This window comes from Anoplopoma fimbria, chromosome 24 (assembly GCF_027596085.1).
Source record: "Anoplopoma fimbria isolate UVic2021 breed Golden Eagle Sablefish chromosome 24, Afim_UVic_2022, whole genome shotgun sequence".
Lineage (NCBI taxonomy): Eukaryota > Metazoa > Chordata > Actinopteri > Perciformes > Anoplopomatidae > Anoplopoma > Anoplopoma fimbria.
Window position 1 is genome coordinate 3,214,636 of NC_072472.1, and position 27,177 is coordinate 3,241,812.

The 27,177-nt window shown below is 40.3% G+C and overlaps 1 protein-coding gene across 1 annotated transcript in view; it reads left to right on the plus strand.

Annotated features, from left to right (window-relative positions):
• Nucleotides 1–17,332, plus strand: part of pdlim4 (PDZ and LIM domain 4) — a 52,246-nt gene extending 34,914 nt beyond the window's left edge. Inside the window, 5 exon segments of the mRNA XM_054625190.1 lie at nucleotides 1,896–2,248; nucleotides 4,684–4,706; nucleotides 4,709–4,840; nucleotides 12,980–13,118; nucleotides 15,127–17,332. Coding sequence (XP_054481165.1) covers nucleotides 1,896–2,248; nucleotides 4,684–4,706; nucleotides 4,709–4,840; nucleotides 12,980–13,118; nucleotides 15,127–15,331 — 852 coding nt within the window. The 3' untranslated portion in view covers nucleotides 15,332–17,332.
• The last annotated feature ends 9,845 nt before the right edge of the window (nucleotides 17,333–27,177 follow it).

Genomic DNA, 27,177 nt, shown 5'->3' on the forward strand with positions numbered 1-27,177 from the left:
GTGTGTGTGTGTGTGTGTGTGTGTGTGTGTGTGTGTGTGTGTGTTGTGTGTGGTCCAGGCGTGGGCCGAGGACAGGATGACATGCAGCAGACCCCATCTGTTGAAATGACAGGGGTCCTGTCTGGAGAAGCTGTGAACCTCCACCTCCTGCGGCTAAGACACTTTAAGCTAGCCCGAAAACACACACACACACACACACACACACATGCACACATGCACACTCATTGCAGTGCCTCAACAGTCCGACCGTTTCCCGTCCTACTGCATTGCTCAACTTGTAAACAAGTCACTTTGTATCAGCTAAAATGTTTATAGTCTGAAGTTATGATAAGGTGCAGCCCTGTTTCGTCTTTCAGGAGGACCGGCTATCTCGGGAATTCCAAAAAAACACTTTTGAGAGGTGGTGACATCACTGCAAGCTGCGCAATAAAGCTTTATCTTTGAAGCTCAGTCTCTGAGACAAACGAGCCCGGCTGGCAGTGAGCGTTATCACTGAAGTGTGCTGATAGCTGTGGTAAGCACTGAGAGGCTCAGTGATGTCACTGAGGAGTTGAAAAGGGCGTTGACCTTGGCATGTATAGCAGTCTATGAGAAAATGACTCTACTTCTCTCTTGATTTATTCCCTCAGTAAACATTGTAAACATGAGTTTATGGTCTCAATCTCTAGTTTCAAGTCTTCTTCAATACAGCATGATGTTCATTTCGTAAATGATGCTCCATTTAGAGTCAAACAGACCACAGAGTGGAGTATGCTTTAGGACAGGATTACTGTGATTGACATGTTGCTACCGTGCAGTTGTCCAGTCATGGAGTTGTCCGTGTTTCTGTTATTTAATTGTAACATTTTGGTCGCCTAAACCAAGATTGCAGAGGCTAAAAACCAAGATGGCAACAGCCATGAACCAAGATTGCGACGGCAGAAATTCTAAATGGAGACGGCCAAAAAACCAAGATGTTCACGGCCGAAAAATCAAACTGCCGATGGTCAGAGAAAAAGATGGTGACGGCCAAAAACCAAGATGGCGACGGCCAAACACCAAGATGGCGCCAGCCAAAAAACAAGATTGCCACGACCAAATACCAAGATGGCAGTGGCCAAAAAACTAGCTTGTGTTGGCCAAAAACCAAGATGAAAACAGCCAAAGTTGCCGAACTCGAGTCTTCAAAATGGCATTCCATAAAACCAATGGCTGACGTGATGGTGACTTTGTCCACTTCTTATATGCAGTCTATGGCATAAACACAGACTGTACAGTGGCTCAAGGTGCATCTGTCCTGCATTAATCCAGCAGATTTTTCCAAACCGCTCCAACTGAACATCTGTGTGGCAAGAATGTAGAAAGTCCTCTACAGCACGTCAAAAAGATAATAATTCAATCTTTCATGGTATCTCGGCCCTGTCAGCTTCTATAAACTCTTCAATCCATAAAAGAAGCAGCCAGGGAAAACCAATTTTTTCAATATTTACACCACACAAGTTAATTTGTTTTGACAGAAACATCTGCAGGACATCTAAAGTGAGCTCCTTCTTAACAAGCCTTGCTGTTAAAGAGGGAAAAGCAGAAATTAAGTGGAAAAAGCTTTTTCTCTCAATCCTCTCTGCTGCAAAGCCTCATTTAGGAACAACCACTGCTTCTTCGCCTTTGAAGAATTGTGGTTTTCTACTCGGGGCACCACAGGGCTTGTTTTCTCTTTTTACCCTCATTTCCTGAACTAAAACACAATGATTTATTCTGTAATGGGCCCATTTCCCCTTTTTCTCGCTCCTCACATTATTAATGATTTCTCTGACGTGCTCTTTGTCTTTTACCATTTTATACATGTTTGTCTGGTTTTAAAGAATGTCCATTCTATTAACAAAGGATATATATTTTTTTTTCTTCTTTCTTTGTAGAATTTCCGTCCAATCACCAGCGGATACGGCGGTTCCAGTCGCAAACCTTCGTATACCCCTGAACCCCAGTACCCGCAGACACCCCAGTCCCCAGTGGGTCTCCGGTCCCCAGTGGTTCTCCAGTCTCCCCAGGGTCTCCAGTCTCCCCATGGTTTCCAGTCCCCACAGGCTCCCCAGCCCACTCACCTGAACAACGGACACTCCCGACCCAACAACGGCCACAGCTACGGATACGGGAACGGCAACGGGCACGCTCAGTACAACAACCCAACAGGACTTTATCAAAACGGCAGCAATGGAGACAGATCTCTGCCGAGCAAGATGGGAGGCCTCAGCCTCAGCGCCACTCATAGGTGAGATGATCAAAGGAAAACAGAGAGAAGAAAATGTAAACAAATGGGTTCTAAACAGGCGGCAACTTACCGTTCTGCTGAGTGAAGCCAATGTGGAAGTGTCTAAAAACTTGAATTCTCTCTACTGTCCATCAGGGGGCGACTCCTCTGGTTGTATAGAAGTCTATGAGAAAATGACTCTACTTCTCTCTTGATTTATTCCCTCAGTAAACATTGTAAACATGAGTTTATGGTCTCAATCTCTAGTTTCAAGTCTTCTTCAATACAGCATGATGTTCATTTAGTAAATGATGCTCCATTTGGAGTAAATAGATCATAAAGCAGCGTATGCTTTAGGGCCAGCTTACTGTGATTGACAGGTCGCTGCCGCTACCAGAGATGTATGCGGTGTCTCTACATCTCTCCTACGCATTCAAAATTTGTTAACTTTACTTAATCGATTGCAAAAAGCAACAACATGGCGACGGCCTTGATCCAATATGGTGATTGCGAAATCGCCAAACCGTGGGGCTTCATAACAGTCTACAAACCAGTGCAAGATGTCATTATGACTACATACACTTCTCATTTTCAGTGTACCTTTTGCTATCCATGGTTACCTAATCTTATCCTTTTCATACAGTTATCAGAACAATGCGAAGACTCAGGCTCCCTCGTACTTCTAAATTTATTTGAAGACCCAAATAAAATCTCCTGCGACCTCGTCTTTGTGAATGATTGTTCTAACAGACACAAAAAGAGACACTTTGGATGTCTCTTGACACACATGTGGACTGGAGAAACAATTTGTTAATATCCATAAATGTGTGTGTTAAGTGTCCTTATCAACATCCTCTGAAGCATTCCCAGAGTTCCCCAGGACCGGACTGGTAAACCTGACTAGGCCCACATACACACAGAGACACTTTTTCCTTACTCTACTGTCTCTTTCTATTTTCACCAGCTAAGACTTTCTCTCTCACACACACACACACACACACACACACACACACACACACACACACACACACACACACACACACACACACACACACACACACACACAGTCTGCAGTGAAGCATTTCCTTCAGACTCCTGGAAGGGCAGTCTGGAGACAAACATGCAGTTAAGTGTGTCAGGATTTGAACACATCTGTCAGCAGCCCTGCTCATCTTCTAGAGGTTTGAAAGTATCAAATGAACGGGATCCGTCCTGTTAGCTTTGGGAAAACTTGATGGCTGAGTGATCGGGTAGATTCCACAGCGCAGAGCTGTTGTGATTAAGACTTCATGCCTGTGGAATCACATGTAGAGTGTAATGTTCGTCCATATCTGCTGTCTCAGTTAGTCAAGTTTCCTTTTCATTCTTTGGTGGTCTGGAAACTGTCATCTGTTCTTTTTTTATCTTTTTGTTTAAGCTACTTTCCGCTGCTTTCATTCCTTCCTTGCTCAAACATCACATCAGGACACCACCTGATAAAAGACCACAACTACAGTGGCCATATTTCATGCCAGAAATAGGACAAAACCAGCCTAAATACTCGTAGTCAGAACCTTAGCCCCTCGTTGTCTTTACTTAATTACAAACATAAATTGTTGTTGTCAGGGTTTAGGGTTGAACTTCCATTCAGAAAACAATTATTTTAAAAAGTTTTTAGCTTTTCTGATTGCGCCTATTATAAACATAAAAGCCAACAACACTTGCTAGCCAGCGTTAACAAATTATTCCGCCTCAACCTAAGCTCCGCCCACAAAAATACATCATCATGTTTACTAACAGAAAAGGGGTCCATACATAGACTGTATATAAGAAGTAGACAAACCCATTGCTTTGTGGACTGGCGTTGGGAAGCCTTGAGCTCAGCGATTTGGCCGTCGCCATCTTGTATTTTTTGCAACCGATGAATGAAAGTGACCATATCTCTAATGCAAAGGAGTGACATAGAGACGCTGTATGTGGTGCGGTAGCAACCTGTCAATCACAGTAAGCCCGCCCTAAAGCATACCCTGCTTTATGGTCTGTTTGACTCTAAATGGAGCATCATTTACTAAATGAACATCATGCTGTATTGAAGAAGACTTGAAACTAGAGATTGAGACCATAAACTCATGTTTACAATGTTTACTGAGGGAATAAATCAAGAGAGAAGTAGAGTCATTTTCTCATAGACTTCTATACAACCAGAGGAGTCGCCCCCTGATGGACATTAGAGAGAACGCCGGTTTTAAGACACTTCCGCATTGGCTTCACTATACAGAACTGGAGGTAGCCGCCTGGTTAAACAGGTTAGATTAATGGCAAAAGCAATGGACAGATGAGTAATTGAGGGCATTAAGTCTTAGAGTCCAAGGGTTCTGGACCCAGAGCCAGAGCCAGAATGTTAAACTGTCATCTTATTCTCATTAATTAGATTGCAGTACAATAATATTGTTTCTTCCCTCCCTTGTCTCCCTCAGCCCAGAGCCTCCCACACACTCCCCGTGGGTCGTAATGGTTTTGACCCACATTCAGATGTCTACAAGATGCTGCAGGACTACGAAGAGCCCGTCTCTGCACCCAAACAGTCTGGATCCTTCAAATACCTCCAGGGAATCCTCGAGGCTGAGGATGGAGGTAGGGATAACTGTTTGACGGCTTACATGTGTGTGTTTGTGGAAGAAGAAAAAAAGACTGCCTTGCTCTTGCTCTTGACCTGGACTCAACTTCTCTAAGTCTTGGTCATGACTAGGTCACAACCTGCCTTGGTCTTGGTCTTGGGTTGGACCCAAACCCTCCAAGTTATGGTCTTTACTGAGTCTCAACCCCTCAATTTCTTGGTCTTTACTAGGCCTCCACCAGCCTTGGTCTTAGTCTAGACTTGGACTCAACCCCTTAAAGTCTTGGTCTTTTCTCTGTCTTGATACCCTCTGGTTTTGGTCATGACAAGGTTTTGGTTTAGGTGGTCTTGAGTACAACACCCTTGGCTGATCTAATGTCAACTATTATTGTTGAGCAGGTTTAAAGAAAAGGAAACTAGTTATGCCTTAGTTAACCTAAGCAATCCTCACAATCTGAAGTCTAAAGTCAAGGTTTTTATAAGTTTAGTGGAGAGTAAATATTTCCTCCAATGATTTCAGCCAGAGGAACATCTTGATCAGGGAGCTGCTGTCTCACTGTTTGCAGCTGCTCTGTCTTACTGGCATAGCTTACCTTTTATAGAGAGAGGTTAAGGTATAAAGAGGAAGAGCGAGAGAGAACGAGAGAAAAGAGGAGAAGGAGCGAGCAGCAGAAAGATGAAGTGCTTTAAATAGCTCCATCAAGGATGAAGATGGGAGGGAAGTTTTGATCTGGCAATTTACTGCAAAAACAACTTCACAAAAGGACAATAAAGTGAGAAATATGGTTTTCCTATCTGTCTTCTGACCGCTCAGCATGCCAGCTTTTGAGTGGGAGTCATGTGATGCTGACAGCAGCTAATCCTCTGTTCTAAAAAACTCTTTCATGGATCTATGTTTACCACTGAAGCAGGGCTAAAGTTGTGAATAGTTATAAGCCAAGTGTTGGTACGTTAAAGCGGAAATAGCTTGAACCTCAGAGAAGTGGGTTTAAGAAATGTTAGCAGAGATTGTCTATCATTAATGTTTCTCTCAACCTCAGCACTGAAGGCTCTTAATCCTTTTTCCTATTAGTGGAGTGATACCAGCTGTGAATGCATAAATCAGCAGGATGCTCAGTAACCTTTTTCATTACGAAGATCAATAATAATTTAAGATCATATATGTTTGTCATATAGTCATCTATGGAAACTCATCATCCAGAGATTTGCATTCCTTGATGATTTATTGTCATTATGCTTCACAACGAAATGCAGTTATTGCACATCGGCTACACAAGAAAAACATACCATAAACAGAAGTGCAGTCCTGTAGGGCATTCTTTGATTTGCATCAGGAGGAATGTAAACAGCAGCAACAAAACAATTCTATGGCCAACATCTTAACCTAAAAAATCTGAAATCAGGGAAACTTCTTGATTGTGTTTGAGCACAAAGCATCATTGATGTAAACACAGAGTCAAACCCCTTCCCTCCCACCAGAGTCCTGCTCTTTGTCCTCCAGTTTGCCTGACAAGTGCAGCTTGATCCAGAAAACCCAAGACGGAGCCAGGTCTACGTTAAGATGTGCGCACAATAGTCTCAAACCTCCCGTTGGTGGGTTTGCCTGGATTCTTATTTCATCCATCTAGTTTTCCTGCGACCGAACATTAATCAATAGCAGGCTTGGTAGTGGAGTATCCTCAGGTCCTAGCTGAGTTAGCTTAGCTTCTATCTCGCCTCCCCTCCCTCTCCTCCTGAGGCGGTCTGGGTGGTCAGGATGCCGTGGGTGGTGATCGTCTAAAGGTCCTCTGCACTGATCCTATTCCCCACACTTCACTCTCTGGTGTTTATGAGTGTATCTCTGTCATATGCTACATGTACTCCAGTAATAAACACAAAAAGACAACAAATGAAAACTAATATGTAGCAAAGTTCATGGCCAATGAACAGTACTAAGAAAATAAAGCCTAAGTATTGGTCAAAACATATATATTTAAAGCCATTCAGATTGAAAAGTCCCCGTTTCTCATATTTCAGAATAAATCAATCACTGATTCTCTCAGAGTAAAAACTTCCCTTTCAGCTATCACATCTCTGGGTCTCTACCTTTTGATGTGAAAGCCGACAGGATAATCCACCAGGAACAACGCTGACTGCTCCTGCAGCGAGGCCTGGAGCAGAGCCAGAACACACTGTTTCCTTAATTTAACTCTTGCCATCACACTCAAAGCAACGAGAGCTAAAGAAAGAGACAGATTCTAGTGATGAACAAAGAGGGCTGGAGGAAGAGAGACTCTGCTGATGGATTAAAGAGGTTTAAAGGGGACCCTTTTTGTCTGCTGTCAGTGGTCTTTCAGCCTGAGGTTGATTGACGGGCTAAGCCCTCGATGAAAACACGGGGACACCTCAGGTTTACCTTGGGATTATTTAAAAAAGAAAATGGCTCTGTTGATGTTTGGCGGTGTCATTTCATCTGTGTCAGTGTGAAACCCTCCCACAAATGTTGCAAAAGTCTGTCACATGGTTATTGGTTGACAATAAAAGTCAAATTTACATTTAAAAACACACTCAGGTTAAAGTCAAATCATCCTGTTGTTGAATGCATACCTTGCTGTCAGGCTTTTAAATCGCAGTAGTTGGTCCCCTTTTGAAGGTGGAAGCCCCTGCAGAGGCCATGTTGACTTTCAGGGGCTTTTAAAGTTAAAGCAAACAAGAGTGTCGGTTTACCCAGAATTCCTCAGACCCTGCCATGATTGGAAAGCAATGTGGATGAAAGAGCGGTGGAGTGAAAGTAAAATACTGGTGTTAAGTTTGGGTTTTTGAAGCAATACTACCTGTGGTTGATAGATGACAGAAAGTTGTACCAATGTGAGGGAGACTTTTCCTTAATATGTTAAGGTATTACTGTTATATGCCAACAATTAAGCCTTTACAGACTAAACTGTTTCTGTATATTTAAAAGAAATGCATAGAAATTTAAATAACTTACTTAATGTAAAGATTTGGGATTTCTCTGTTACCAAATGAGCTTTTTTTTTTATCATTTCCACCTTCATAAATGAGATGAATCTAAAAGGGAAGACAGAGAGGAGACAGCGTGACGGGGGAGTGTTTCCAAAAGTTGGAAAAATAAATAAATAGATTTCCAGTGACCTTTTAGGGGGCCCTTATCCATTCCTTGAACTCCAGGGTTATTTGTTTAAAGGAGATCCTGGAAAACATCTTATTTTGTCCTGAACTTTATGTATTTCCTGAAATGTGGCTCTCCAGTAAATCAGCTTGCTGGGGTTATTTTTTCAGCAGATAGCTTGTCACAACAGAAAAGAATGATGGCCACAAAACGCAGTTTCAGTACACGGAAAGTGCTCAGGAGGGAGGAAGGTGGTGTTCTTCCTCAGAATAAGACCTCAGTGTACCAAAGCATCCACCAGCATCACTGCTATACACTGAAAGTATTGCACTTCTCCAATCATTGGCGACAGCCTGGATTATATCATTTTCACATCCAGTAATAGTTGTCACTTTATATCTTACTTTGCCTCGATAGTTATATGGGAAGTTGAAAAATAAATCCTAGTGGAGCAACTTGGATTTGAACAATGCGATTAGATTAGATCATGTTGGGAGAAGTCCAACGGCTTTGCTCCCGGTTCCAGATGTTCTGCAGGGAAGTTTGGTGGTAATGTTAGTATATCCTCATCCAGCCGCTATACCTGCTCTCCTCCCGGCTGTAGTGTCCTAGCGGCGGGTCAGAGCGAACGCTACCAGCCTGCTGATCCGCTCATTTTTGGTAACCAGTGTAACGTTAGTATGAAAACATGGTGGAATTAGCAAACTAACGTCAGCTAGATAACTAGCAATCTACATACTCTTGTCAGATCATAGGAAAGCACATTTCTATCTCCAGACAGACTCCAGCTCAGTCATTAACACTGATTCAGTAGATTTTGTTTTGAACTCTGAGGTAAATTTCCAGTCCACAAAAAGGAGTTGACATTCTTGTGCTGTGATGAAATGCTACACAGTAGTTACTGAAAAAGTAACAGCAATAGACACTGTGGGGAGAGGTGAGGAGGGGGTCTGAGGACATTAACATTATTGTGATTATCATTATTCATTTTGTGACGGAGATTTGTCCAAACCAGTCGACTATCACGGAACTGGACTTGAAGATTAGGCCTGATTTAAAACGGTAGATGGTGTTTTGAGCCATGAAACATGTCATTATTAACACCAGCATTACTGTACGGTCATATCATTTAGTTTGTAGCTTTACAAGCATGTTTAATCGTGCAGTTTCCGTTAAGTATTGTGTCCAAATTGCACAGAATCGTACAAAGTCCTACATGAGGGTTCCGTGACACCCAACGAGTGGAAGGTAGATCAGATGAGCAGTTCTCGAGATCTGCCAAGAACACACAGACCACTGACTCAGTAAGGTGAAGGTAAACATCCCATCCGTCATGTCCCCCTTCAAACACACTGCAGAGCATTTCAATTCTGGATGTTAGGTTTCGGAGAAAAGTAGGGGGATTGTTATTCCACAGGGATCAAGACGCAGCTGAGAAGATAGAAGATTTAAAGCCCCAGCAAGGTTTTAGTCCAGTGGGAGTAAACATGTGACGGCCCTGGTGAGGGGCTTAACCTTTAGGCGGATAGTCGGCACAGGAAAATAGTTTTTTTGATGGCACTACAGGCTAGCGACCATTTGAGTTTTTGTTTTGTACTCTATAAATGCTCAAAATACGCCTGTCAATAGCTCATAGTTCCCAAAATTAAGTCACTTTTTGTCTCAACTGCAGTGGAAATTACTCGGTTTACAGTGGTATGATGAAAAAGGGGAAAATAAATATTTGCTTTTACTCAATAATACGTCTTCAATTTATTATAAGATTTGTCATTCATTGGTTCATATCAGCACTTTCTGCCAACATTTGTCTTTCTCGCATTATAAAAAAAATTCCTCTCAGACTGCATGTTTTGCCCCAGAGATTAAAAGTTTGTCTTTCCGACACATTTAAGACGAACGTTTTTCATGATCTTTCATTCCACATAGTCTTTATAAAATAATTGTTAAACCCTGTGGAGAAATACAACCCCAAAGTATGTGCAGCAGTCATGGCCAGGGACAAATCCAGGTTGATATTATTCCAGCTGTTTATTTATCGTTGGACACTGTGATTCCCTTTCTCCTTAAAGTCCCCGAGGCTCCACATTCTGCTCTTGGCAGGTTTGAGTTAGGATGGAGGCTGTTTTACAGTATGTCTGGGTGATATTAGTCACAGGGCAGGACACACATTGTGAATGCTGTGTGGGGTGAGATATATGTCGTAATCGGCCAACCTGTCACTGTCTGTCAAATAAAATAGACTGTCTGTCTGCATTTGGCAACAGAATATATGGGGCCTAAGTATTTACAAATGTAGAAACAAGACTAAACAAGCACTCATTCATTCTGCTTTTTCTCTGTCTATTCCTGACTGCGGTCTTCAGTCTTTTTATTAGTCAACCGTCCCATCCGTGAGAAAGTCACCAGAGTGCTCCTCATAAAAAGGTTTTCCATTCGAGTGCATGATTAGATAATAGAGACATTAATCCTCAGAAATAACATACCCGGCTAATGTCAGCTCTTAAACACACCATGGAGCAGTTAGAGGCTAACTGCTACTGAGGGATGGAAAGTGCTTTGAGTCAGGTGCCAGATGGGAGGTAATTAGACTGTGGTTAGTGGCAGATAGGTGGCCTGTTAGCCTGATCAGCCTCTGCTGGCACATCATCACTTAAAGGAAGTCTTACAGTGGGGTTCATGGCTATGCACCACTGATCTAAACCGGTGCACCTGTAAGCCCCTGGAGAGGCTTCAGATATCCAGTATTAAATATGCCCCTTTCATGCATTCCAGTCAGGCAAAACTAAACGCTTGGTGATTGGATTTGATCGCTCTGATTGAAATACCCGTGGGAAGACAGCCACCCTTGTCTACCACCAGAATTAGATAAAATGGTATAAACAGTCCAAAAAGATGGTTGTGTCTCCGCCAACCAGCCATGTTTCAGTTTACATCCATGTCTATGCCAAAACTCATTTCATCATTTGATCCTATCAAAATTTTTGTGTGAAATTGTCATAATAAACATATGAATTCCAGAGGTATGGCCAAAAATGTGTTTTGTGTGGTCACAGTGTCCTTTGACAACCACATTCTAATCAGTCCAGATGGACATTTGTTCCAAGTTTGAAAAAAATCCCTCGAGTAGTTCCTCAGATATCAGGTTCACAAGACTCAGATGGACAGACGGACAACCTGAAAACAAAATGCCTGACTTAAGTGTATAAAAAGAGTGTATAATGACAGGTAAAGTAAAAGTACTAGAAAAGGAATAATAAATAGACAAACAACCGATTTAATTTAAAAAAAAAAAAAGCCTGTAAAAGTACGTTTTGAGGAGTGATTAAAAAGAAGGTACTGTGTTTGATAAAGTAAGTTCCTCAGGGATGTAGTCGTAAAAGTTAATTCATTCTATACTTAACAGGTAGCCAGTGTTGCGAAGCAATGATGGAAGTGATCTGATCTTGTCTTTCAGAATTTGTTAAAAGTCGGAGCCCCAAATACTGAGAATTCCAATAATCCTTACATGACGAGATAAAAGCATGAATGACTCTTTCATGGTCCGTTCGAGATAAAGAAATATTGAAATTTTTGCAAGTTGAAGAAAGCATGATCTGTATGTCAAATCACAGCTCAGAGCCAAAGATTGTTTGGTGTCTTCCAGTGAAAGTGTTTCAGAAAACTTTATTTTCAACACTTTCTTCACTGGCTAAAACAACCCTTACATGTGCCATGCATAGCATTTTCACACTAATGAGTCATTACCACGTACGTTTAGAGACCACCATAAAGACTGTAGAAGGCCTACAGTATTTAGTTCTTGGACTTTACGTAGCGTGCCAGTGGAATGTGAAAAGGGAGAGCATAAATCTCTTGTAGACAAACACAATGGAGAGGCGTAGGAAGAGAGTGGCAACGTCCTGTTTGTGAAGGCAAGCAACAAGGTTAATGAGCCTTACAGAAACACTAACCCCAACCATGCCATTGATCCTGTCTGGAGATAAGCCACCATTTGTCTGCTGGAGCAAAACTCGCAAAACAAGTTTATTATATTTTCTCAAGTGGTTGGTGGAACATTGTTAAATGTTTTCTGTTTGGCTTCTAGGGTTCAGGTACGTTGCTAGATTGTTGTTATTTTCGCCAGGAGGATCATGTGCGTGCGTGAGTTAGTGAGTGTGTCTGTCCACGGCTAATCTCACATTCCACTGCAGCAGACTGCATAATATTTTAGGTGGCCAGTTATGGCTGCGTGCCCAAAGACGTCTTGTAGTTGCGGTGACTCACACTCTCTCAAAACACCTTTTATTGACTTGTTTTATACTGCCATCGACTGCTTGCTGACTCCTCCCTCACTGCTCTTAACCGGCCCCACAGCTGAGTGCAACGCAGACCCCCAGCTGCTACTCTGCACCCACAGGTGGGGGTGATAACAGTTTGTGATGTGTTTGGCTAACAACGGGCCCCTAATCAGCTGCTCTGTGCCTCACTTTTATTGTTGTAGTCAATGTGTCTGGCTACCAGTTAAAAGATCCACCAGTTAACATACTGCTGAGTACGTCGCTGCAACTAAGCCACTGCTAAGCAGGCAGTAAGACTGAATGACGTTGAGTTTGCATGAAGTGTGTTTTACTTTGCCTTACAACCCATAAGTGTCTCGCCGAGGGTTAGCCAATTGTTGGTTGTATTCATTCAGTCCCACAGAAGAGCAGTGGTTGTTGCGGACACAGCTGGCAGAGATCTTCACTTAACTGAGTACCCTTTTCTAGTTACTGTATGTTGTTGCTAGAAGGTGACTATGGTGATCTTTATATCAACCTGCTACAGACCTGACAACCACCGTGCTCTTGCCTTACTACCTGGAACTCAAAGAGAATTTTTCTTTAGAGTGCAAAAACGATCACATACTTCAAGATCCTTTATGGCCTTTGACCTTATATCACCTGGAATCTAGTGGCCAAAAATAGAAAAGTAGCATGCTTATTTGTAAGATATGTCCTCTGCATGGTTAATAGTGTAGTTTCCAAAGTTCCTGTATTTATTCTGTGGTTGTTTTTTTGTTTTTTTCCAGGTGTGTCCCCAACAGAGAGAATGAGAAACTTAAAGTCTCCAGTCAGGTCTCCGATCCCCAAACTGGGAAGCCCCATCCCCAGCCCCATGACTGGTCTTCAGAAGCTTCCCCAGTGCACACGCTGCTGTAATGGCATTGTGTAAGTATAGTGACATCTCATAGAATAAGTATGTGATTGTGTCTTATTGGTCAGAGACCCTTTTTTTGGTCTTGCAGTGCTAAGACTCAATACATCCTAAATGTTTATTCTATAAATGTTTCAATTTGCTTTTTATTTCAACACCAAGGTATAGAGTAATCTTTTAAATTTAAGGTTAAATATATCACAGCATAAAACTTAATGGGTTCAAATTATGGTTCCTGTGATCAACAATTACAGACTACTAAAGATGTGGTAATGAAATCCATAAAAATATGAATGATTTATTATAAGACTTGCTGTTAAATTATCGCCAATTGGAAATTATAAGCCTGTGTTTGGTTTTATCACTCCGCCTGTGGTCATAAAGTTTAAAAGTTAAACTTCATGAGGTGAGTGAAAGTTCTCCAGTGATTCTAAAATAAAGAGGTTAACTTGTGCAGCTCTACCTGCAGCAACAGGCCTTTCACAAGACCTTACATTTATCAGCTTAATGATTAAACCAAGCCCTCCTCCCTCCACACCCTTTCCCATGTACATACACATCGTTGCATACAAACACCAGCACCTTTCTGCCTAAGTAAGCACATGCACCGGTAATCCCCCCTCTATTAAAGCAGCTGCAGGTGAGCGATGATGTCATCGGCTTACTCGTTAACAAGAGGGCATTGTTGGCACCGTGCAGGGCACAATCAGGCTGTTATGACCCGGGAGCATTTAATAGCTTTCTAAACAAGTGTAGGGCTCTGTGTTAAGAGTTTATCCTGCGAGTGGTGTGGTTACATGGGGAAGGGCGGTTTAAATAAAGAAGCGGGCTTTTGACTGAATGGTCGCTGGCCAGAAAACCCCAGTCCAGAAAGGAAAATCTTATTGGGAACAGTGAATGAACAACGCCCTTAACGAGTGTGAGAAGCTGTGAACCTCAACATGCACCAGTGTTGATCAGTAGCCAGCCGGCAGGATAAATACATACTGTTCAGCCATGATATATAATGAAATATATTCAAATGCATGCAGGGTTATAGTTGCCATAAAGTAATATAACTGCTGATTAGCAAAGATAACGGAAAGTTAAATAAACAACAGCGAGTCAGTCACAATCAATTCATCATCACTTGCTTCCTTTTAAAGTGCTTTATGTTTTGTCCTGATGTCACCTCCCTAAAAACTGCTTGCACTTAGTGCCAAACATGCGGTGGCGATTGTGGGATCCTCCCTTCCTGGTGTTGAAGTTTTAAACGGCACTCAATACCTAATAAACAGGGTTTCATGGATGAAAGCCAAGGCAATTAGGCTGCATATGCTTTGCAGACACATCAAAAAGGCTAATATCATTAACAATAAAGCCACACAAAAGCTACACAACGCAACAACTATGCCCTGCAACATAATACCCTGAGCTTCTTCTCAGTGCTGTCCTGGTGTCCAAATAGACAGGAGGCAATGTCCTGCTTTAATCCAGGTTTTGATTAGGAATGACACAGGGTTCAAATTTGTCCAAATGGGGTCCATTCAGAGGTGAAGACGGACTCTCTTCACGTTGGGTGTCTGTCATTTACGCTTGAAAATTGCTTTCATATTGGTTTTGCAAATACTGCTGAACATTAGTAAGTGTTTAAATACATCTTTGGTGACAAATGCAAGCTACAAATATTTTTGGGGGGATTTAAGAGACTGTTGAGGCTTTTAGAGCGTGTCAATCAAAGGGTCTCGGTATTTCACACACTGCTTATGAGGCAGTTTGCGTGTCTTTGCGTCTGTTCCAAATCATGCTTAAGAGCATTTTCATCCCTCTAAGCAGTGTGCTATTATAATACTTCAAAGAAGTAGTCCACTCTACTAATCAACTTCTAACCAAAACACTCTGCAGCCAAATGTATTCGCTTCCAAAAGTATCTGTATACTGGGTTGTTTTTTAACATGTTGCAGTCCTCCTGTTCTGCATCTCCATCATCTCTAAATGTGTTAAAGCCTTCAGAAGTCTAATGCTCTTCTTCTCCCCCTCCAGTGGCACCATTGTGAAGGCCAGAGACAAGCTCTACCACCCCGAGTGCTTCATGTGCGACGACTGCGGCGTCAACCTCAAGCAGAAAGGCTACTTCTTCATCGAGGACAGTCTGTACTGTGAGACCCACGCCATGGCACGCGTCCAGCCCCCAGAGGGCTACGACGTGGTGGCCGTTTACCCCAACTCCAAGGTGGAGCTGGTCTGAGTCCGAGCTGATTATACTGTAATATAACTGGGAAACTAAAATATGGGAGAACGGGGCTTCAGAGTATCCTAGCCAACATTCATCAGGCTCTGTCGGGCAGGAACGCAGATCTTGGATCAGCCTTTGGGAAAGTTCTATGAAATTTGTGTTTCGATGATCTAGATCAGCATTTCTGCACCGACAGTCTTGATAAATGCTTTGTGCATCGATGCATATTGGAATATGTTGACAGAATAACGCTTTGATCTGATAAGTATCCTACAAGCACATTATTACCAGATATTCAATATTCAAAACAGGAAATGCACAGATGGCAAACGTCTGCGGATTAAAGAATGAGATGCTTATGTGGTTTCTCCAGTAAAACTCCAGCTTTCTAACAATCAGCAGAATATTCCTACCAGCACAATAGTAAGTAGAGAAGCGTAGAGGACCTTATCTCAGAAAAACTGGGTATGATAGTCAACTGCGAGAGGCATATCATTTTTTTTCCTGTTTGAATTGTGCCGTGAATTACACATATGATGTTTGTCAATTTAAAAGATAATTTTGCCCAAGAAAGTGGCAGTTCTTCGCATTTATATTAAGTTTTCATGAAACCGCTCCGTGAACTACATCTCTGTGTCCCACAAAATGTACATCACCAACATCAACAGGGCTGTTAGCTTGGCTTGCTAGCTAACTAGCTAACTTATCATTATTCCACGCACAAATGTAAAGTTATCCTATCTTATAAATACACAAGAAGCTGAAAGCTGATTGGTGGAATAAACAGAGAGAAGAGAGCACAGCTGAAGAGACTAAAACAACACAGGTGATACACAAAACAGAAGGCGGGAAAACCCAAAGTCAAACAAACCCAGGACACAAGAGGCAGGAAACTTCAAAATAAAACAGGAAACAGACTAAACAAAAACCCAAGATTATGACAATGTTACCTGATATTGTTTTATCCAGCAGCTCTTTCTAAACAGCTGGGAAACTAAAGAAAGAGCAAGACCCGACGTCTAGTGCGAGACTTCTGGGTGTTTTGTCTTTCTTATTACGTATTTATATATCTTATAATTTAACGACAAAATGTCACTTTCAGGACGTGCAAATTATCTTTAAATTGACAAACATCATATGTGTAATTCATGGCACAATACACACGGGATAGAAAAATAATCTCCGTTGACTACCGTATGCATTTGTTTCCATAATAAGGTCCCATTGTTGTCCATCTTCACCTCTCTATGTCCAATAAAAACCCTCACTCAAGCCTTAAAATACTACACTTAAGCGTGTATGTGTGTGATATGGATTATCACAAAAGTGTTTTTACTGCCTTTCAGACTAATTTTACATTATTCCGCATTGCCTTTGCAGTTTTAATAACAACAGTTGTTTCAGCTTCAGGTTAAGGGGTTTAAAGGTTCCTCTGTGTTTTTAAAATAAGTTACAGTTACACATCATAACCGTGTTGCAGATGGACTTTTGCATTTTATAACTCACATCTATGCAGTTTATTGTCTCAGACTTTCAGAGAACATCTCTGTCTGAGGGCCACTTTCTCTGCTTGTTTTTCAGCAATACTTCATTATAAGCACATCTCTAACAAGCATAATCATGGGCGTCTGGAATGTGTTCCGTTATATTTTGGTGGATGGGTTTTACCGAGCTGTAACCTCTAGTAAATGACTCCGTATGCAGCTATCCAAGCACCACCCTTTGAAATGTAAATAAAACTCTGCTGGAGACATCCTCAGAGCTTTTCCACGACCTCGAGTCATAAACAACCCTTTTGCAAGAAATGGAACTTTAATGATGAAGTAACTTTGACGACATTTTTGAACAGCCGTGATACACGTTCTCTCTCTCTCTCTCTCTCTCAAGCACCTGACCGAGGGAGGAATTTCACCTCTCCAGTTCATAAAAAACAAGAGCGCAGAGTTCACTGGGTCGGTTTATTAAAAACACTCAATTTTGACACAAATATGGTTCTCTGCGTCTCATGACAACTTTAAAAAAAAAAAAACACAGTCATGTGCATCTGAGACGGAGACAAGGCCTTCAAAACCTGTCCACAGCTTACAACATGTGGTTAATATTCATGTTGTTTTGTTTTTACAACCTACAATATATATACAAAACAGTTCCTCTTTGGAAAAGGGAAAAAGAGATGTTTGATACTTGTATTCCCTTCCTATTATAAACTCAAATTTCTGCTCACAGTCAAGTCCATGAAGCAAATTAAATATACTTCTACATTTCCTCTGAGAGAAGGGAAACAGAAAGGGAGGGCGATGAGAAAGAAAGGAGGAGGACAGCATGGATTCTTTTTGTATAGAAGAAAGAAGTCTTTATGACTCCAATATTTGGCCAATCAGTCTTGGCTAATTGTGAATAGTGAAGTAAACTGGCTGGAGAAGAGTGATGTTATTCTTAATTTTAGAAAAGTTTCTAACAAAACAAATGAGAAAATTAATTTAGTAGTGATGATGTCTATCTTTTCTTTTGTTTAGATATCAACAGTGATGTGTAGCTGCTGGTATGCCGTCTATACTAGTTATCTTGTAAATTATGTGAAAATTATATTGCTACCACGTTTCTTTGGTATTGTACATATTTGTTTTATCCTGATCGCTTCAGCATACCTCACTCCCAAGGCTTTTCATTCAAGGTTACTCTAAAGGATTTCTTTGACACAAATCCTCTTCTTTTGTTTAACTTATTGTTCTACCAACACATGTTTTTTGTTCTTGAGCTTCTTATTTGCTTGTATTTTCTAAAATCCAAATAAAATGAGAAGTGTATTACCATGATATGGTCTTTCACGTTCTTTTTCACAGGTCTTAACAACAGGATTTCTCACCAAAAAATCAAGAGCTTTAGTGCAAAAAACAACACAAGGGATTGTTTTTTTACCCGTAATGTTACATTGTAAGACCACGAGGCTGCAAGATGTTTGTCTTGCAACCTAAAACCTCAGACATCCACTTCACTGTTGCGTTAAATCTATTAAAATAATCGGGGCACAAAACCTGGTCTCATGTTTATTCGCACTTTTGCGTCTCCTACAACTTTATAGCCCACGAGAAGAAATGTGTGTTTTTGAACTTTATTTCAGCAGCCATCCTGCTAAAACAGTAAAAAAAAAAAAGAAAAGACTGTGAGGTAATACACACAAAGGTCTGTCTCTGATCATTAAACTACGACTAATGGGGTCTGTTTCTGGACAGAGTGTAAGTTAAACCAGGAGAAAGCCTTTATTTAGAATAGTTAATCCTCGTTTTAAAAAGTGGCTTTCTGCAACACATCAGAAACACTTCGGCGTAACTCTTTGATTGCAGAGTCCTGGAGTTAAATTAGATTGTTTGCAAACATCTATTTTAGTCCTCATTTGTGGGCTTATAAATGGGAGTAGAACGGATGCTGAGCTGTTCTCCTTGTCATTTAACAAGTGCAAAAGAAGATGGTGATTGTTGTTATGGTGACAACACACACGAGTGGGGTCGTAAAGTTTTGTTGCAGCTCGCCAGGAAAGAGCTGACATAGCTATGGAGACAGATAACTTGCTAGCTAGTTCGCTTGTCCCTACTGTTACACTGCTGGTCATCAGCAGGCTGTTCGGCTCCTTTTCTGTAGCCAGTGTAGCATTAAATCATGGTGGAATTAACAAGCCAGCTAACTACCCAACTGCCCACTAATTGGCTAGCTTGCTATTTCTGACATGCTTTAAACCTACACTGGTTACAGAAGAAGAAGAATATTCTTTCCTGCGCTGTGTGGATGAAGCATTAAGTTGTTGAGTTTTTACTCGCGTTACTACAACGTTACTACTCCACTGCTCATTTTAGTTGTTACTGCAAAACTTCACCAAGTTGAGTCCGCGACTTGGGGTTAGACAGTCTCGTTTATACGAAAAGTTAGCCAGCTACAACTGTCAAAGGGTACAAAAAAAACCATCCTGCTATGTGAATTTGAATAGGAATGTCCGTTCTACTCCTATTTTAAATCTACGGCACTGGCATTCTATAAAAACACCAAGGACATGATTGAATCAGACAAGTCCAAACTAACAAAACAGTAAAAGTTTAATTAAATGAATGTTCGAAAAAACAAAACCAAAAGTGTTCACTGCATTTTCTTTGTAAATGTAACAAAAAAGTCATGCAAAATGAATTCCAGCATCTAATTCTGAATCTGAAAGTGGATTGCTCATAAAATAACTACTTAGGGATTTTCCTAGCTTTTGTTTGTCTCAATCAAAAGTTAATCATGCATTGTTGGAGGTTTATTTAAGCCCTCATTTAGTCCTGTAGTAACTAGTCTGTCTTCAGGAATATTAATTAATTCATATAAGACTCGATTTAATGTGATACTATTACAAGCCATATCAGAAAAAGCCAAATTTGAGCTTTTGCGGTTTAAATGGGCACTTTAACCAAGATGTAGGCCTAATGCCTGTCTGGGAATCGGGCCAGCGGCGCTTAAGTATTCTCATACTTTGTAGTGATGCTTTATGGCGCTAGAAAATGTGTTGAACTTCATCCCGTTTGTGGCTTCTCATGTTGCAGTATGCACCAGAATGTCAAATCTGTGATACATTTGCGGAATTCGCGGGGAATTCTCGTAATCAAAACCAGGAGGCAAGAGGCCACCTCATACCCCATTAAATGACTTTGCACCTTCAGTAATAACTCATTCAGCAGCCGGGGGTTCCTGCAGATTTTTATGTAAACAAAGTGCTCGTGTCCAGGCTGAAAGTGTTTCGTATAATCAGCATTACTCATAACGCGCTAATTTGCTAATGTTTTAATGTGTCAGTCCCAAACTTAACGTTATTTACGATGGTGAGAAGATCCATGTGTTTTTTGAAACTTTATACCTCTAATTTACATGATGAAATGTGTGCAGTCTTTATTGATGTGCTGCAGGGAAACAAAATCCAGAAAGTATTCATGTTGGTTAACATTAAAATGTGAATTTATATGTGTCAGTGCCGGAGTTCGGAAAAGTTTACTGCGGAAGGTTTTCTTCAGATTTCCCTCATGAGAGATGTTAGTCTGCATTCCTCCTTTACAGTCTATGAAGTAAATCTGGTGTGAAAGAACTTCACTTAACCTATTTAAACAGTAAAACGTAAGCAAAGCAGAGGCATTGAGAGATATATAAAGAGAGAAACCGATACTTTGCCGCATGGAAAGAATTCTGAAACAGAGATTGCTTTGCTGGACTGACTACAAATATTATAGATGTGGACTCCAGTTACAAGACTTGGACTCAAGTCAGACTCAAGTCCACTTTAAGGACTTTGGACTCGACTTTGACAAAATCAAAAAAGACTCACAACTCAACTTGGACTTCAACACTAACGAATCGTGACTTAATTTGTACTTTAAAATACTTAAAAGCTTCCCCCAAGTCCAAAGATTAAAAATGGTTTAATGTTATGTAAAAGCTGTGCTGCGAATCCACTAAATCAACTAATGTTAATGCCATTTATTTTCAACGAGTTGACACTTTATTTACCCGTTCCAATTTGTGTGAACCAATCTGACAGCATCTAATCAATTTCCATTAAAAGTTACGTTGCTTTGGAGCTTTGTATCGATAATTTTGTTGGGATTCAAAAACCATGCATTGGTCAACAAGAAATGTATTGCAGTATGCTAAACGTGCTGGTCGGAAATTAGAGATGGAGACACAAATGGCATTATATTTGATTAAGAGCGCATAATGACTTGTTTAGGAATCAAAAGTCAAAGTCTAGAACTTGGGAAGTGATCTCTGACGACCCCTGCATCAGTGTCCATCACATCTACGGGCACTGACTAAGCAGTTTCCCCTTAACTTGCTTCAAAAACCAGTGAACAAGCCAAGTAGTGTCAAATTCTTCCCATTGGTGTGTATGGGAGAAAAACAACAAGAACATGTGTCTTATTTCAATGGTGTTTGTCCTGCCGACGTTTCTGCTGCTTCATATCCTTGCCTCTAATGATTGGTTCTAAACAAATTATGCCAAATCATCACATTTAATGGAATGTGGCTTTTTTTACTCCACCATGAACTTTGTAGAACATATTACTGGGTCCTATGTGGGCAATTTCCAAGAATGGAAAAATGACACCAGGTTCTTTCAATCAACATTTGTCAGAGTTTTTATGGACTACAGTCTGAAGGCGGTTGTGTTTGTGTTTATTTATGGATGCACATGTGTGTGTATTCTCACATTTCCTCATTAAGGAGGAAGTCTACAAACAAGGATGAAACTATGTGTGTATAAACAGAACCCTCGTGGTTTGTTCGCAAGGATTTATGTCTCTTGATCCTCCTACAGTTCTGTTTGGCCTTTGGCGAGCGGATGAAGCTTTGATTTGAGCTCTGCTTTGATTCTCACAAAACGGGGATTTAGAAAGAGACAGTCACTGACCTCGAGACACCCACAGGATGACCTCAGAGCTGCTCAGCTGTCAAAGGAGCAGTACATTCATGATGGTGGTCCTGAAACGGTTGGTGGAAAGAAACGAATGCAGCTACAAAGAGGGGTTTAGTTTTTGAAAATCAGTACAATGTGCAATAAACATACCGTAGTTCCCCAAAAATGGATGATCTGTTAAAGGCATTAGATCTAACCAATCGGCAACCTCTGAGTCTGAAAATGATGAAGCCAATGCTGAAGTGCCTTAAACCTGCATTCTCTCTCCTGTCCATCAGGGGGCGACTCCTCTGGTTGTATAGAAGTCTATGAGAAAATGACTCTACTTCTCTCTTGATTTATTCCCTCAGTAAACATTGTAAACATGAGTTTATGGTCTCAATCTCTAGTTTCAAGTCTTCTTCAATACAGCATGATGTTCATTTAGTAAATTATTGTCCATTATGGTCAAATAGACCATGAAGCAGGGTATGCTTTAGGGCGGGGCTACCTTGTGATTGAAAGGTCGCTTCCACAGCTTTGTCCGGTCTGGGTGTTTACTATATTTTGTTCTTCTAGCTTTAGTCCTTTCACAGTGTGTTTTCAGTTCATGAAAGTTAATTGTTAAATTAAGGGTTCCCACAAAATGTCTTATTCAGGGTTTGGTTATACTTAGCTTCATCCTCTGATGTCACTTCTGGTTGCAGAAACCAAGATGGCGACAGCCAAATCGCCGAACTCAAGGCTTCAAAGCATCAGTCCACAAACCAAGTGCATCAATGTCACTCCGTCCACTTCTTTTTTACAGTCTATGGTTCTGACTGGCAGAATATACTTGTCCTCATCTTCACCCTAAATTGTTTTCTCACCCAGTGCCAATACATTTTCAGCCGTGCAACTCAGTTGTTTTTATTTTACATGAAACTGTTTTACCAAGGCATAAATCTGATCATACTTGAGACATTTCTATGTTCACAGTTATATTTTTCAGAGCCAATTGTTCGTCTGAGCAGCATATCTTGAATTTGTGTCAACAGATGGATTTCAATAAAACGTGTTGGAATATAATTCACTTTTTAGCTCATGTCATTTTCTCACAAACTGACTTAAATGGAAAATAATCAAAAACATATGGGTGTCTATCACTATTTGGATGCTAAGATTAAACAACATCACAAAATACGTTATTATGTATGTGCTGCCTTTAAAGAGGTTCTAGTCAAGGTTATCTGCCTCACCCTGAACTGCTTACATTAAACTGTGAGCTCCCACGAAAACATGTACAAAATGGCAAAAGGCCATAATGCTGTGAAGAAAAATAATGTGCTAAGAAAATTGTGTTGACAACATGCCCCTTGAGTTTCAAAGTTTGTGCCAAATCGATCAGACCGGAACGAAATCCACATGGCTTAAGATGCACAAACAAGAACCAAAGTGATGTAAGCTGGTGATGGAAAAGAGTTACAAATCCAGTCTGTCAGGAGACCAATTTAATTTTTAGAGTCAATATTTATTCATTCTGACATTGACAAATATGTACAAATCGTACGTTATATGTAATGTAGAGAAGGAACCCCCCACGCTGGTCTTTTGTTAACTCTAAAGGGTAGAAATGACCAAAGTTGTGGTCATCCAGCCACCGAAGAGAGCTCGTTAGAGCATCTACTTGTTTTCAGACAAATGAAACACATCTCTGCTCTCTTAAGTCTTTTAAATAAAAGTGGATGTAAAAAGAAAACAGATGGTCCACGTTGTAGAGGCATATCTTCTGGCTCCGGATGAGGTGAAATTAACTGAAACTGATGACAGATCGGAACAATGGATGGATTTTTATATAAACTACGTTACAACAGTATTTCTTCTTCCAAGCCAATTTTTTTCTTCTATCAATAAACAGAATTACCTTGCAAATCTGAAGTTATAAATGGTTTCAGATCCTTGCTTCTATAACTTTATAGCATCATTCTGAAACTGAAATTGTGAATATGATTTAATACAATTCAATACAAATCAATCCTAATCATTGAGGTCACAACAACTTTTGCATTATCTGTTTCCTTTAAAGGAGCTCTCTACTAATCCAGAGCAATAATATAGCAGCAAACAAATATTATCTATATAAATATATATAGAGGAGTAATGTCTCCCTAAAACTAAACCACCATTTCATCATTTAATTCAATTCTGAGAATTTTTCAACTGTGTAAATTTTGAATATTGTTAGTTTTATTAAATAATAGATGTCGAATCGAAAATTTGATTTCTCATACTTCCAGTTCCTGTTTCCGGTGTGAGCTCTGGAAGCACTGTCACAGTTGTTTGCACTGTTAGCACCGTTAGCTTCTAGCAGCCTGTTTGCTCTTGTGAGAGCCGTGTGGAGGAAATAGATTAAGTATTTTGTATTTAGCAACAAATATTGAAGGTTGTGAACTAGTGAACTGCGGGAAAACTGGGGATTTGAACCTTCAACAGTAGCTTAAAGGCAATTACAGACTAGATTCACCCTCATTCCAGTGAATCAGAGGCCCTTGTTAGAAAACACAGTCCTGGTCACGGCTCTTATTTTGGGACCTTTAGGTAAACTTAGTGACAGAAAACTGGAGAACCAATCTCAACAAGACAGGAGAATGTAAACAGAAATGTCTCTTGGACATTCTCCTTCCCTTCCTTTGCTTCTCTTCATTCCCTCCTGCCAGCCCTTTAACACTCTTTTAAATGACACAACTGAAGCACACACATTCACACACTTTTCTTTACACCCCCCCCTCTACCTTCACAATACCCTTACAGGAAGTAGCTACGTGTTTCTGCGGATACCATAGCGACTGCATGAAAAGTCCCACAGCGGTTGGCACTATAGGACAAACGTGCCAGCCCTTCTTTCTGTCTCTTTATTTCACTTTCTCTCTCCTCTTTTGTGTCCTTCATCCTTCCCAGACATCTTTAACATAATGAAAAAAGGGGCCTTTATTTATCTGAACAGCTCGGTCTGGACCTCATGAAGCAGCCGGGCTGGAGATACAGAGTCATAACTCAGTCAGAGGGACAGGTCCAGTCTGTCTACGGGATTTATTTGTATGACTGGCTTTGGAAATTTTTTACGTTTTGACCATTTTCACTTTCAGAGTCACTGCAAAGTTTTTATCTCTTCACATCACTTTGAGGCACAAAAACATAAGAAGTTTCCATAAATATGTCAGAGCATGAAGGCAGCCAGAAACACTGAGACCGATGAGTTATGGATCTGTGTCTCCAACAAACATGCTGCCAAAATCAAAAAAAGGTTTATGACCAAATAAAACACTGTAGTCATTTTTATGAAACATAAATACTTGTTAGACATAACTGATACTTATCATACTTGCACATTGGTGTTGCGGTTTATGCAGGACTTGCTTCAAAGAAAATTTAACTTTTAGTTCCACCTTAAAAATTCCAAGAACAGACAGGCATGCAGCAATTCACTCTTCAGGTTATTTATCTTTATTTAATCAGATAAGTCATCTGAAAACCAGTTTTCATTTTACAATGAGGAGCTGGACAAAACGGCAGGAGGCAAGTTGATACAAGTCAACTCTTAAAAAACAAATCTTAAACAATCTCATACAAATATTACATCATCACAATATAGTATATACATTATATAAAACAAACAGCGTTTCTGGAGAATCAAATTCAGAAGCAGGTCCAAAGATTAGAGATGTTATTTGTAATGATTTATTAACGTAGGGTAACGGAATGAGGATGTGGAGTTTTTGCTTCTTTTGCAACTCATTCAAGTCGCTTGAAGCACTCGAAGGAGAAATGGAGGTGCGTGGGGTGCAGACTTTGGAATGACCATGTTAATGAAATTGCTAGAGCATAAATTTCAAGTTGAAGATGATGAGGAGTGAGTGGAGAAATGTGGGGGAAAGGTGGAAATATTCATTTTGTAGGAATGTAACATAACCAAAGAAACATGATTTTAAATGAATGATAACGTTAAACATATCAACTTAAAAGGTGACGATATGTCAATGCTGTGTTCATGCCTTTAGGCCAAATAAATTATTATTGTAGGCTTTTTTAAGAAATGAAGAGGGTAGAGAAATAAATATATTCGCTGATAAAGTGTAACATGTTTCTATCAGGTTTTATTAACTTTATTTCTACAGGATGGATTTATAACCGAGGCAGGAGGTTGTGCAGAATCAGTCCATAAAAGCTGATGAAAAGCGTGGTTTTCAAGTTCATAAAAAAAGAAGTACCCTGAGAACACCAAAACCATGTCCTCACACACACACACACACACACACACACACACACACACACACACACACACACACACACACACACACACACACACACACACACACACACACACTGAGTTAACAGTAATCCAGCCCTGTGTAAATGATAGGGATTGCGTAATTATAGTTGTGTTAATATGACATAATGTTCGATCCACCCACAGATGTGCGGGGGTTTTTCTACAAACCGCCCGGATGAAACCATGCTGCTACAGTGTGTCACAAAAAAACATGATCTCATCTCCACATTCAGACCTATGACTCGGAGCTTAAAAGCTGATTAATGTGCATTCAAGTGTGAAGATTTCATCTTCTTCGTCCAATTCAGCACATTAAATTGAGATTTACAGCTGGAAAAGCCCATTAACCTACTTGTAAAAAAATAGTAGAAATGAAGGCATAGATTGTGTCTCGTATGATTTCAAACATGAAGAAGTGTATCAAATATAATTTAGGCTGGTTTGCACCAACAACTCAAGAAAACCAGTTCAGCAATGAAACTATCGTGGAGCTGAACAGGCAGTCTCTTTTTTGTTATATGGCCATTTTCCTCCAATAACTCTGCAACAGAGGTTTTCTTAACCTCAATTATAAATATATATATTTTTTTTGCCTAGTTTTGCCAAACTCTGATTGAAACTAATCTCAGATAAAATGAATCCTTTTTGGTTCAACCCAGCCTTAAAGTGATTTCTCATAATTTATTAATCTAAAACAAATACAGAATGTATTTGCACATGCTACTTGGGTAAAGAGTCACAGGTTCTCTGAGGGAAACAAAAAATCCCGCTATTTATTTTCCAACTATCACTGAGTTGCCCCGAGGAGCTGAGAGGAGGAACAACACTTCAGATTCTATGTTGTGTAATTGTGAATTTCCACCACAGTTGTCTCTTGTTTTCCGGTGAAATTGCTGAACGGTATCAATGGGTTCAAGTTGAAATCAGGCCAAAAGGTTGTTCATAATGACGATAGATCACTTAAAATGTCAAACAGTTTTGTCAAAACTTGGCTGAGATAAGAAAAGATCAGATAAAGACAAGTATAACAGGTTATGAATTAACTTTTTTATGTGAAAAATGAAAACACTAAAGAAAACTCACACACTGAAATATATTTGCCGTCAAAAAAAGGATGTTACTAGATTGTAGTAAAGT